At 43.6% G+C, this 13,969-nt stretch overlaps 1 protein-coding gene across 7 annotated transcripts in view; it reads right to left on the bottom strand.

Moving 5' to 3' along the window:
• The window catches only part of YIPF1 (Yip1 domain family member 1), a 44,278-nt gene extending 32,647 nt beyond the window's left edge, over positions 1-11,631 (bottom strand). For 3 of the 7 annotated variants that reach the window (XM_070786505.1, XM_019957432.2, XM_019957433.2), the window contains exons 1-2: positions 4,307-4,461; positions 3,051-3,130 (exon numbers count right to left, since the gene is read on the bottom strand). In XM_070786505.1, the coding sequence (XP_070642606.1) occupies positions 3,051-3,081 (31 nt within the window). In that variant the 5' untranslated portion in view covers positions 3,082-3,130; positions 4,307-4,461. Of the gene's footprint in view, positions 1-3,050; positions 3,131-4,205; positions 4,463-11,519 lie in introns of those variants that run through there. The other 4 variants (XM_070786507.1, XM_070786506.1, XM_070786509.1 and 1 more) reach the window with 3 other exon arrangements.
• Between the last annotated feature and the right edge of the window lie 2,338 nt (positions 11,632-13,969).

Raw genomic sequence — 13,969 nt, 5'->3', positions numbered from 1 at the left:
CATAAACCTTAGCAACTAAATAGCAACAACAATAAAAGGAAGGGTATCAACAGGGTATCAACACTGCAAGCATGGCAGTGGGATGGGGTGCTTGTATAACTGAGCCCAATCTTATTGGCTTTCAGCTATGCAAATAGTTTTGTGGAGAGAAATAAAGTGACTGAAATTAATGAGGTGGCTGATATCTAACAATTACTCGAGTTTCGGTCTCCAGTGTTTTGGCCGCATGAGGCTCTGAAGTGAGACGGTCCTTTGTGTAAGATAAACTAGCACTCCATGACCTTGGGCAAATTACTCCATATCTCTTGAGTCTCGGTTTCTTCAACTATAAAATGTAGATAATACTTATCTCACAGAGATTTTGAGGATGATATGAGATAACAATAAATATTTTCATAGCTATCATTTATTGACTGGGCAGGGCACTGACATTTTAAAAAATGGTTATAACTTTGCCTGAGAGAATCAGACCAAGGAAGATATATTTAAGTCTCATATTTAAAAAGCAGTAGTTTACCAGAGGAACAACATGCCAGAAGGAGGAATGGAGACTGTAACTTTAGAGGTACCAAGTCCAAAGAGGTTCAGGGGAGGGAGATAACTCCTCGAGCTGCCCTATGAGAAGGATGGCCAGGAGCGGTGGGGACAGCACCTGACGCCAAGGAGTACAGGATGAGCAAGACTCAGAAGATGGAAAACGTGTCCCGTGTGTGAAGAACAGCAGACGGCCTAGCTCGATTTGAACGTAGGATGTGTGTACCTCGCACACGATGACCGTTCACACATTCTGCTCTGTAGCAGTCATTCTTGTCCGTCTCAGCCCCTTGAGGGCAAGACAGGTGGCTTCTCATTTCTGCCACCAGCGCCACCTGCTTCTACGTTTTCCGCTGTGTTTTGCCTCTGCTCCTTTCCTGATACGTCTCCCACCTGCAGGACCCTGACCTCCACTTTTTCACTTAACACCATTCTTCCTCGGAGAAGCCTTCCATGACCCCCACAGCATCTTATGTTCTCTTCCAAACAGCAATTCAGTCCTGTGTGACTTAGTTTCTGCCTCCCCTCAAATCTGACCTTATGACAGCCTCCCCCACCATCTGTGCTCTGGTACATTGGCCTTCTTTTAATTCCTTGGGGAAAAATATGAAACAAACTCCCACTCTTCTCAAGTACTCTGCACATGCTGTTCTTTAGACTTGAACTTTCATGCCCTGTACTCCCAGATAGGATGATCAAGGAAGGCCTCTGGAATGACGTGAGATTTGAGCAGAGCAAGGGAACGAGTCACATGGCTATCTCCGGTAAGAATGTCCTAACCAGGAAGATGGCACAAAAGCCCTAAGTGTACCTGATGTCTAGGAGGGACAGTGATGAGGCGCATGTGGGGAGGCAGAAAGAAAGGGCTAGAGTAGTACAAAATGAAATTGGAGGCCTGGATCATGAGGGCCTCCTAAGCACAGAAAGGGCTCCGCCTTCCACTCCCAGTGAGATGGAGCCACTGAAAGGTTTTGGAGGAATGGCATGATCTGACTTGGTTTTAAAGGACTACTCTGGATGCAAAACACAGACTGCAGAAAGGTAAGGGAAGATACGGGAAGATGTGAAGGAAGGAAAGGGCTATAATCCAGACATGAGGTGATGGTGACCTTGAGCATGGTAGGAGAATGGTAGAGGTGGTAAGCAATGGTCAGGTGCTGGATGTATTTTGAAGACGGTGTTGACAGTATTAGCTGATAAAGTGGATTTTGCTTCAAACATCTTTTCTTTTCCTTAGGTAGGAATAGCATAGGTTGTGATGCCTGGGTTCAAATTCTTCTTTACCACTTACTATAACCTTTAGGCAAATGACCTAATTTTTCTGTACCTTAATTTCCCTGTTGGAAAAATTGGGAGAGTAAAATAACTACTTCATAAAGTTGCATAAGGATGAAAGGATTTACTTGTAAAGCACTTAGAACAGTATCTGCCATTTAGGAAATACTATGGGCTTCCCTGGAGGCTCAGACCTGCGATGTGGAAGATTCAAGTTCAATCCCTGTGTCAGGAAGATTCCTTGGAGAAGGGAAGAGCAACCCACTCCAGTATTCTTGCCTGGAGAATTCTATAGACAGAGGCGCCTGGAGGGCTACAGTCCATGCGGACACAGTGTCAGACACAACTGAGTGCACACACACACACACACGCGTGTGCGTGCAAGTGATTACAAGACAAAATGAGCATTCATCAATCCCTAGCTTATGTCAGGCTCTGGGTTGAGTTATGAACTTTTCTTTCACTACTTTAATAGTTTGGTGGTTTAGTAGCTAAGTCATGTCCGACCCTTGCAACCCCATGGACTGTAGCCTGCCAGGTTCCTCTGTCCATGGGATATTCCAGGCAAGAGTACTGAAGTGGGTTGCCATTTCCTTCTCCAGGGGATCTTCCCGACTCAGGAATTGAACCAGGGTCTCCTGCATTGCAGGCCGAGTCTTTACCAACTGAGCCACAAGGGAAGCCCTAATAGTTTGTAGATATGTACTTAAAAGATCATTTAACAAAAGAATGTCTCCCTCACTAGACTGAGGGCTTTATAAAGGAAGACACTGACTATTCACTCTTCTACCCTGATAATGAGAACAACGGTCACACTCATGAAAGACTTATTTATTTAATGAATGAATGACCTGATTACGTTTCATCATAATAATCATTTTATACTTTCATCTACTCATCAGTGTAAAAAAAAAAATCCCCTTTATCTTTTGATCTTCTGTATCTAGTAGAGTTCTAAGCACAAACAGGTGCTCAATAAATGCATGTTTAACTACAGAAGGAACTCTATAAACAATTTCTGTAATCTGCACTAAATTTATGATATTTCCAACCTAAAGGGCTATTTGGCAAAAAAGAACAGCTAATATGGACAAATGGAATAACCTGTTGTGGCAAACATTCTTTTATGAAGATGTCTGAAATAATCTTCTTATTTATATATGTGCCAGTATACCAACCAAAATCCATTGGTTTTACTACAGAAATGCTAATCATAAAAGATGGACACTCAAATGATGTACCTTCAAACTGCAAGTCATCTACCGTTGCCATTCAGTCAGCGGGTCGTCTCCCAATTATTAGGAAGATAATTTGCAGAGGTCTAAAAGGAAAAAATAAATACACTTCATAGGATACCATAATAAAATATCTGCAAACAAATATTTTAGGGTTATACATGGTGTTGCTTTCCCTTGTGTCCTTTTTTAGCGGGATTTGACCGGTTTATACAAAGATAACCATTTAGCATCAGATACTATCAAAAATGTTATAAAGAAACTAAGGGGGTGGCGAACAGGGGCCCATTGGTTCCATCCAATCTCACTTACAATGTGGGGGTTAAGGGCCGAGTGCAGCCTGGAGATGGAAGGATGAGAAAGGGGAGGCAGGGATTTGATAGAAATGGCTCTGAGGGCAGTGAAGAGCAAAGGCCGTCAGCCTAGCCCATGGTTAAGGGCACAGGCTCTGGGGTTGGACGGACTTGGGTTTGAGTCCCAACTCTGCTGCTTCTGGCTATTTTGACTATGGGCTCCTCAGCACCTATTTCCTCATCTGTAAAATGGGTTTATAATTGTACCAGCTATGGTTTTTCCAGTGGTCATGTATGGAGGAGAGAGCTGGACTGTGAAGAAAGCTGAGCACCGAAAAATTGATGCTTTTGAACTGTGGTGTTGGAGAAGACTCTTGAGAGTCCCTTGGACTGCAAGGAGATCCAACCAGTCCATTCTGAAGGAGATCAGCCCTGGGAGTTCTTTGGAAGGAATGATGCTAAGGCTGAAACTCCAGTACTTTGGCCACCTCAGGTGAAGAGTTGACTCACTGGAAAAGACTCTGATGCTGGGAGGGATTGGGGGCAGGAAGAAAAGGGGACGACAGAGGATGAGATGGCTGGATGGCATCACCGACTCGATGGACGTGAGTTTGAGTGAACTCTGGGAGATGGTGATGGACAGGGAGGCCTGGCGTGCTGCGATTCATGGGGTCGCAAAGAGTCGGACACGACTGAGCGACTGAACTGAACTGAACCCACACGATGTTGGGTGCCATTAACTGAGACAAGTGAGTGTGAGGCGCTTAGTGCACAGCGAAGAAATAGTAGGCGCTGGAGTAATGGGAACCCTGCAGCCTGGGTCCCCCTGAGCCCAGGATGGTTTGGGAAAGAGCTGCCCAAGACGTACGGGTAGTGTTTTTGGAGGAGGAGCTGGGCCGCAGCGACACAGGTGGATAGATCCCAGGGTCTTTCAGTCCCGGGCCGGCCCCGCAGACCCCGCTGCCTCACCTCGTGGGCGCTCGGAGTCCAACCTGTCTGGGTAAGCCTGGGGCCTCAGATTCTCCGCGCAAGTTCTGGTCCCACCGAGTTGCCGGAAACCGGAGATCCGGGGGGCAAAACTTCTCCACCTCCTCCGGGCAGAGCTCCGCCCCCTTAAAGAGACAGCAGCTCCCGGAGATATCACTTCCCGAGACCTCAACAAGCAACACCATCCACAGCTCACTCCCTCCGCCACCCATCTAAGGGCGAAGATCGGTTTCTTAAAGAGGCAGGTGGCCCGGGGCGGAACGATGGGGATGCCGAGAGGGTTTGCTTTGGTTCACCTCGTTACCCGGGGTCAGGGGTACGGGAAGCAGAGAATTCTCTAGAGTGGGGTTTACTTTATATTTGGTTATATCTCTTTTCTTATTGAAATATGGAACAGCTTAAGGAAAGACAACTGTAAAAAGGAAAAAAATGCCATCAATCCTCCCACTCTTGGCCATTTTTAAAAGAAAATTATTAATTTACTTATTTTAAAAGTCTAATTAACCATGGAGGGAGATGCAAGTCAATTGCTTTTTGAGTGGTTGAATGCCCATGATCTGCGTCAGGAGGATGTCTGTTCATGAAGACACCTCCGTATGTGTGTAATTTGTTTCTTCACTCCTGCAACGGTCTGTCTTATGGTCTCTGGGCAGTGAGAGGTGGGTAGGGATTGGCATCTGTTACCCCTGTGTCCCCCGCACAGCATCTGATCAATGCCTTGACTACCACAGGAGCCCAGTAAGCAATGAAGTTGCGCTGAGTGCCCTGGTGAGAAACGTTTTGCCCCTGCTGCCAGTGTTTGCTTGGTTAAGACCTACACGTCCCTCAGATGTGGGTACACTTTGTTCCTCCTAGGGAAAGCCCTCCTTCTCCTCCCAGGATTTATTTTGCTCTCATCAGATCAGATCAGATCAGTCGCTCAGTCGTGTCCGACTCTTTGCGACCCCATGAATCACAGCACGCCAGGCCTCCCTGTCCATCACCAACTCCAGGAGTTCACCCAGACTCACGTCCATAGAGTCAGTGATGCCATCCAGCCATCTCATCCTCTGTCATCCCCTTCTCCTCGTGCCCCCAATCCCTCCCAGCATCAGAGTCTTTTCCAATGAGTCAACTCTTCGCTTCAGGTGGCCAAAGTACTGGAGTTTCAGCCTTAGCATCATTCCTTCCAAAGAAATCCCAGGGCAGATCTCCTTCAGAATGGACTGGTTGGATCTCCTTGCAGTCCAAGGGACTCTCAAGAGTCTTCTCCAACACCACAGTTCAAAAGCATCAATTCTTCGGCGCTCAGCCTTCTGCACAGTCCAACTCTCACATCCATACATGACCACAGGAAAAACCATAGCCTTGACTAGACAGACCTTTGTTAGCAAAGTAATGTCTCTGCTTTTGAATATGCTATCTAGGTTGGTCATAACTTTCCTTCCAAGGAGTAAGCGTCTTTTAATTTCATGGCTGCAGTCATAGTGCCCTGTATTTGCCTAAACCGCAGCAGTTGCTATTATTTGCCCATCTTTGCTGGCCTGTGAGTGATTTGCAGGGAAGGATCAGGAATGATTCTGGTCTCTGGGTCCTCAGGGCAGCCCAAAACCAGGGACACGATATTTGCTCACCAAAGGTTAATTGTAGAGTGATCGAGTTCTGACTGTCTTAGCAGCATAAGCCAACATCACTGCCCACACAAGGTGGAAGCTGTGACTTTGGCCTCACTACACTGGGCCTTCACAATCCATTAGAATGACTTACATCTGACTAATGGGCTTCTCAGGTGTCACTCGTTGTAAAGAACATGCCTACCAATGCAGGAGACCTGAGAGACACAGGTTCGATCCCTGGGTCAGGAAGATTCTGACTAATGAAATAATTATACACACACACACACACACAGTGTATTTACTGGAGTAACCTTGTGATCAGGCTTTATACATGCAGCTCTTTAATTCTCTGAACAATCCAGCAAGCTCAAGGAGACTATCCTCATTTTCTAAAGAGAAAACTGAGGTCATGTATGTATGTGTAGGTTACTTTGGTTGAATAGGTACCAGGAACGCATTACGACACACAAATTCATATGTGCAAGTGTTTCAAACACCTCTTATGCCCCATGTCCAACCCTCTTGGCTGCACCTGCTGCTAATTTCACCACCACAGGCCTTATTCCAGCTTCAGCAGGTATAACCTAAGTGGGCATCACCTCAAGTCCATATCACAGGCTTGTCACTTCCAGCATCAAGGCTCGTGTCATGGGGTCATGGGACTGTGGGAATGGTTCAGCACTGGGATAGTGCAGCCTGGAAGTGCATAAGTGGGGAGCGGTCTATACCTCATGGGACAAATCTCAGACCAATGGAATCAGTAACTGAGTACATGTTTCTCTTTTTCCTCTCAGATGGACTCTCCTCAGGTATTTCATACAGTTTTCAAACTGGCTTGCAGAATCAAACAACCAAATGCCTTTGGCAGTGGCCAGTTTGATAATGCAATAGCTCTCCTTCCCACCTTGTTCTATAACTCTCGTCCTTCACTCCTGGTCCTTGGACTCACACTTGCCAACAAAGTACTCCCATGAGATAAGGAACCCACACTGAGGCCTGTCGGTACCAAGAGTGGTCCCAGAAAGCAGCCCTCAGGATAGAGTTTTGGAACCAGACTGCTCACCAGTCAAATGGCAACAACAACGCCACAGCTATGTTGGAAAGAGGTGATAATACATAGACTATATATTTCTTCTCGTGGAAATAGAAATAAAAGTTGCAGTGATATATTAATTATAATGATATGTAAGTTTTGGCTAAAAATGAAACAAGCATCGAATGTAACTGTACTGGTTTAACTAAAACAGCAATTCTCAACTGGGGAGTATTTTGCTCCTAGGTGTATTTGGCTATGTCTGAAGACATTTAAAAAATAATTTTATTAGGTACAGTTGATTTACAGTGTTGTGTTTGTTTCAGGTGTACAGCAAAGTTATTCAGTTATACATATACATATACTCATTCTTTATCAGATTCTTTTCCCATATAGGTTATTACAGAATACTGAGTAGAGTTCCCTGTGCTAAACAGTAGACCCTTGTTGGTTACCTATTTTATATATAGTAGTGTGTGTATAATGGCACCCCACTCCAGTACTATTGCCTGGAAAATCCCACGGATGGAGGAGCCTGGTAGGCTGCAGTCCATGGGGTCGCTACGAATCGGACACGACTGAGTGACTTCACTTTCACTTTTCACTTTCATGCATTGGAGAAGGCAGTGGCAACCCACTCCAGTGTTCTTGCCTGGAGAATCCCAGGGACGGGGGAGCCTGGTGGGCTGCCATCTATGGGGTACACAGAGTCGGACACGACTGGAGTGACCGAAGCAGCAGCAGCAGCAGTGTGTGTATGTTAATCCCAAGCTCCTAATTTATCCCCCTCACCACATTTCCCCTTTGGTGACCATAAATTTGTTTTCAAAATCTATGAGTCTGCTTCTGTTTTGTAAATAACTTCATTTATATCATTTTTTTTAAGATTCTGTGTGAGTGATGTCATACGATATTTGTCGTTCTCTGCCTGACTTATGAAAAAAATTTTTAAAGTTATTTTATTATTCTTATTGTTACTTGGCCACACCTCACAACACGTGAGATCTTAGTTCCCTGAGCAGGGATGGAGCCGTGCCCGCTGCGGTGGCAGTGCAGAGCCTTAGCCGCTGGACTACCAGGGAGGTCCCAGGAAGACATTTTCGACTGTCACCACTTGTGGAGTGTTACTGGCCAGTGTGCTTCTAAACATCCTACAGTGCACAGGATAGCCCCTCACAGCAAAGAATTATCAAAACGTCAGTGGTCTCAAGGTTGAAAAAATCTGAGCTCAAAATGTTCATATTTCCTTAGCTCATTGGTCCAAATACATATGGTAAGGAAGGTGAGCCCATCGGATACTATTTAGACCGCTACTGCTCCCTAGGTGGCGCTAGTGGTAAAGAACCTGCCTGCCAATGCAGGAGACTCAAGAGACTAGGGTTTCATCCCTGGGCGGAGAAGATCCCCCGGAGAAGGAAATGGCAACCCATTCCAGTATTCTTGCCTGGGAAATCCCACGGACAGAGGAGACTGGTGGGCTACAGTCCATGGGGTTGCAAAGAGTCAAACACAACTGAGCAATGGATGTACACACTGCTCTGAGCGGGGAATGAACCAGTGAGAGACAGAACCCACCCCACCATCACCTAGATAGAATGGAGGAAGAACGAGGGAAGAAGGGAAACTGAGGAGAAAGCCTTGCTTTGATGGACAGGGTTTGGGGTGGAGGGACAGTCTGAAAAGTATGAGCCTTGTTAGATGCTGCACATGATCCCAACAGAGTCCGTTCAGTTCAGTCGCTCAGTCATGTCCGACTCTTTGCAACCCCATGGACTGCAGCACTTCCTTCCCTGCTGCTGCTGCTAAGTCGCTTCAGTCGTGTCCGACTCTGTGTGACCCCATAGACGGAAGCCCACCAGGCTCCCCCGTCCCTGGGATTCTCCAGGCAAGAACACTGGAGTGGGTTGCCATTTCCTTCTCCAATGCATGAAAGTGAAAATGAAGTCACTCAGTCATGTCCAACTCTTCGAGACCCCATGGACTGCAGCCTACCAGGCTCCTCCATCCGTGGGATTTTCCAGGCAAGAGTACTGGAGTGGAGTGCCAACTCTGGAAACTTGCTCAAATTCATGTCCATAGATTTGGTGATCCATCCAACCATCTCATCCTCAGTTGACCCCTTCTCCTCCTGACAGAGTCCACTGATTTTCCACAAAGAGGAAAGCTGGCAACCACACAACTAAGCCATGCTCTGAAAGTGCCTCCAACACCCCTGAGTGACATCCATCCCAGGGAAAAAGCTGCTGGCCCTTGCATTATTATCTCAGGATGATGCAATGTTACAGAATTGCCACACATTATTTTGGCAAATGCACCGTTTTTGTAGAGTGAGCTGAGTCAGGTCAAATAAAACCAAGACCTGAGAATGGAGCTTTCCAAAGGAGATATCAGACTAGTCACATAATGACAGTTCTCTGGAACTGTGACTTTGTGAAGGGCTCCAAACCTATTCTTCCCCTTCCAGTGGTTACTAAATTCTTAATTTTCACAACAACCATGGTTGCAAAGCTAAATTTTTCAAGGCTGCCTTGGAGCTGGGAAAGGGGAATAAGACTAGAGCAAATTAAAACACCACAAAGCTCACTGTTCTTACCAAGATTCAGCAGTTCTTATTAAATAGACACTTCTCTGGTTATCAAAAAACCTTTCTTTGGTTAATTTACAGAACACTGAAAGAAGTTGAGTTTGACAATTTCTGCCAGTGTTCTCATGCTTTTTGAAGTGGATTTTCAGAGATTCTTACTCTTCTAGTTCAGAAGGGCTTCTAACTCGTTTATATTAAATGCATTTATTTTTTTATATGTAGACACTTCAGTCATCTTTTTTCATTTTAATTACTTCCATGACTCTTTTATATCTTCTTTCTGTTCTTTCACTAGCTACTTTTTCTTGCTAGTTCAAAGTTATACATTCATTTAATTTTATTTTGGTTGTTGCTTTTAACTCATTTTATTTTTTCTTATCAGCTTTTTAAGCTTATTATACATATACACACCACCCTATTGAACAAGTAGCTCCTGGTCTGCTGTTTTACATATTCCCCCAGTCTTTAATTCAACAATTGTGTATTTGTTTCCTAAAACTTCTATTTGACTCTTTAAAAAATCATTCTGGATAGCCTGTTAATGCTTTTTTTTTTTTTTAATCCAGGAAGGCAAATGATTTAATAACTTGCTAGTGGAAGCTGATCTTTTCTGTCAAGGTATACCAGGGTGCCTGTGCTTAGCTATTCAGTCATGTCTGACTCTTTGAGACCCAGTGGACTGTAGCCCAACAGGCTTCTCTGTCCATGGGGATTATCCAGGCAGAATTACTGGAGTGGGTTGGCATTTCCTTCTTCAGAGGATCTTCCCAACCCAGGGATCAAACCCAGGTCTCCCGCACTGTAGGTGGATTCTTTATCATCTGAGCCACCAGGGAAGCCCATGAATGCTTTACCTTTAATACATAGTTGTAGTTATTTAAATAGTTTTTATTGATAATTTTAATGTCTGAAATTCCTGAGGATCTAAATATTGCTGTTTCTGTTGATTCTCACTCATCGTGGTTTTTTTGTGTGTTGATAATTTTTGTGAGCTCATATTAGTTTCATCCTCATCTGTGTAAATTCTCAGCATCTAAATATGTTGTCTTTTCTAAAAAGTTCCACTTGACTCTATTTTAAAATACTTTTTTTGGCTGTGCTTCAGGGTATGTTAGTTCCCCAACCAGGAATGGAACTATGCCCTCTGCATTGGAAGCATGGAGTCTTAACCACTGGACTGCCAGTGAAGTTCTGGCTCTTTTATCAAAAGTACATGGCCATTTTTGACACCAAGATACAGAGGATACTTCAGAGATGCATTGCTCTTGCATCTTCCAGAAGCAAGAAAATCTTCCGGAGTCACTGCTGATAAGGGATCACTTTGATATCCTTTTAGGAGTCTCCATCTTAATAGGAATCTCAGAATCAGCTGCCCTATTCTACAGCTGGTTCAGAGCATAGATTTACCAACACAGAGTTTACAATAGCGCTTCCCCTCAGGGCTTCTCTAACTTTTGTTAAACTATTTGCCCAGGACTGTTTTACCCAGTTCCCTGTTTTGCTTTTACCCAGTGATATTAATTATATGCATGTATATACATATGTGTAAATGCTTGGGGATTTTCCTCTAATTCTTATGAAAGTGAAGTGAAGTCACTCAGTCGTGTCCGACTCTTTCAGACCCCATAGACTGTAGCCTATCAGGCTCCTCCATCCATGGGATTTTCCAGGCAAGAGTACTGGAGTGGATTGCCATTTCCTTCTCCGGGGATCTTCCCAACCCAGGAATTGAACCTGGGTCTCCCACATTGCAGGCAGACGCTTTACCGTTTGAGCCACCAGGGAAGCCCCAACTCTTATGAAAGCAGTACATTAAAATAGTTATTTCATGGAATAGCTAATTATTTAGTGAGCAAAAGTCTGACATGCTGCCAGAAATTAGATTCTCAACTAACTTTTCTATTATTCAAAATTCCAAGTATGCCCACACAAAATAAGAACAATATGATGAAATCCCACATACCATCACCCATATTTACTTACTGCAATTTTTCCATTGATCCCCTCTTTTCTTCTTTCTTTTTATGATTTTGTGAGGTCACTTTTAAAACTTAAACACATTTGTTTTGAAGAGAAACTTTCATTGACTCCATGGAATGGAAAACCATGATCTCTTGCCAGTAATAGAATGTAACTATGATAATAAAATGAAAATCAAAGTTATTAAAACTTAAGAAATAAACAATAAGATATAAAATTAATAATGAATTGATTTATACAAATACATATCTGGAAGTTTTCCAGTGAGGATAAAGGAACAACTTGCGATCAATCAGTAATGAAGATATATCAGACTCATTGCTGTTCATTTAAAACAAGGATTCAGTTCAGTTCAGTTCAGTCGCTCAGTCATGTCCGACTCTTTGCGACCCCATGAATCACAGCATACCAGGCCTCCCTATGATTCTATCTTCTGGTGTTGATGTTATAGCACCAAGAATCCCAATTCCTAACACATATCTGCAATTGGAAAGGAAGGACAAAACATACTTAACCACTTTCTAGATTTCAGTTATACATATTTATACCTTTAGTATAAATTTATATCTTTAGTATAGTATAATCTGCCTCCAGATGAACTGCTGGTTCTGGTACATCCCTTGTGCTTTCCCTTCTCTGTGCTGATGCCCTTCCCCTCCATCACCACCATTCCTCATCAGCAGGGTCTGCTCTCAGGCCTCCCCTGTGACACCAGCTCAGATCCCTACAGCTCTCCTGCTCTCCCTCCCTTCTGAACTCCTGGATCCCTGCCTGGACCTCTCCTGGGCACTGATCCTTCCTACCCAGCACTTGGCTGCCCAAGCACAAGTATTATCCTCCTGTCCAGGTGGGGGCACCTTGGGACACGGCTGTGGAAATCCCAGGGCATGAACACGGCAAACAGAGGAGAGAAGGTCCCTGAGGTTATTGACTAATCTACTGTTTTTCAAAGTGTGTTCTTTGGGAACCAAATCCCATAGATATGCTTTACTAGATAGTGTTCCCTGGTCAAAATAGTTTAGGAAATCTGCATACTATACTCTCCTCTGGGCTTCCCTGGTAGCTCAGCTGGTAAAGAATCCACCTGCAGTGCGGGAGACCTGGGTTTGATCCTTGAGTTGGGAAGATCCCCTGGAAGATGGCATGGCAACCCATTCTAGTATTCTTGCCTGGAGAAGCCCATGGACAGAGCAGCCTGGCAGGCTACATACCATGTATGTAAGTTGGTTGGACTTACAGGCAAAGAGTTGGACAAGACTGAGTAACTAAGCACATACCTACTTTGTAGGTATAAACGATTGTTGGCTTCCAAAGTGTTGGTTGATATAATATACCACTGAAAATAACAGAATTGCTAAAGGTTTGAAACTTCTATAGGCCACTGTAATATGGTGTATTGGCGATCCACCCCAAGGTTCAGCGATTTGTAGGAAGTCTCAGAGAACTTATCATATAGCCATCTTCATATAGCTGTGCTATAACAGTGAAAGTATACAAGACAAAATCAGTAAAGGGAAAAGGTACATGAGGTCAAAGTCCAGAGAAAAACAGGAAAAACTTCCCAGGGTCCTCTCCCAGTGGAGTCACACAGGACACACTTAACTCTCCCAGCAACAAGTTGTAGCAACACTTGTGAAATATCATCTGTCAGAGATTAATGCCCAAGGTTTCTAATGGAGGTTGTCTAGCATGTACCTAAATTTCGGATTCCCAAAAGGAAAGCGGGTTTTTCAAAATACCTAAAATGTGGAAGGAAACCGAGTGTGCATTAACAGATGAAGGGATAAGCAAAATGTGTTATATACATACAATGGAATATTGTTCATCCAAAAAAAGAAGGAAATCCCATAACACACTACAACATGGAAGAAACTTGAGGACTATGCTAAGTGAAATAAGACAGTCATAAAGAGAAAAATGCTATAATGGTTACACTTACATGAAGCACTTAGAGACGTCAAAATCATAAAGACGGAAAATGTAATGGTGGTTGCTAGGAGCTAGCAAGAGAGGGGAATTGAGAGATATTGTTTAATGAGTATTGTTTCAGTTTCACAAGATGAAGAGTTATGCCAATGACTGGTAGGATAACAACGTGAAGGTAAATTAATGCCACTGGATTATACACTTAAAATGGTTATAATGGTAAATTTTGTTTTGTGTAATTTATTACAATAAAAAAAGAAAAAAGTAATAGGACCAGTGATTGTAGATGTAGATCATGTAATTCTATTAACTGTTTAAATAAAAACTCTTTCCAAAAAAAAAAAGTAAAGGAATAGGAAAAAGACATATTACGCTAATATTAATCAAAAGAAAGCTGGAATGGCTATATTAATTTCAGATAGAGCAAACCTCAGAGTATGGAAAATTACCAGGGATAAAGGCATTTCATAACAATAAAAGGGTCAATTTCCAAGAAGGCTTTACGTGTATGTGCCTAACAATAGAAC

This window comes from Bos indicus, chromosome 3 (assembly GCF_029378745.1).
Source record: "Bos indicus isolate NIAB-ARS_2022 breed Sahiwal x Tharparkar chromosome 3, NIAB-ARS_B.indTharparkar_mat_pri_1.0, whole genome shotgun sequence".
Classification (NCBI taxonomy): domain Eukaryota; kingdom Metazoa; phylum Chordata; class Mammalia; order Artiodactyla; family Bovidae; genus Bos; species Bos indicus.
This window is presented reverse-complemented; position numbering and strand designations above follow the sequence as displayed.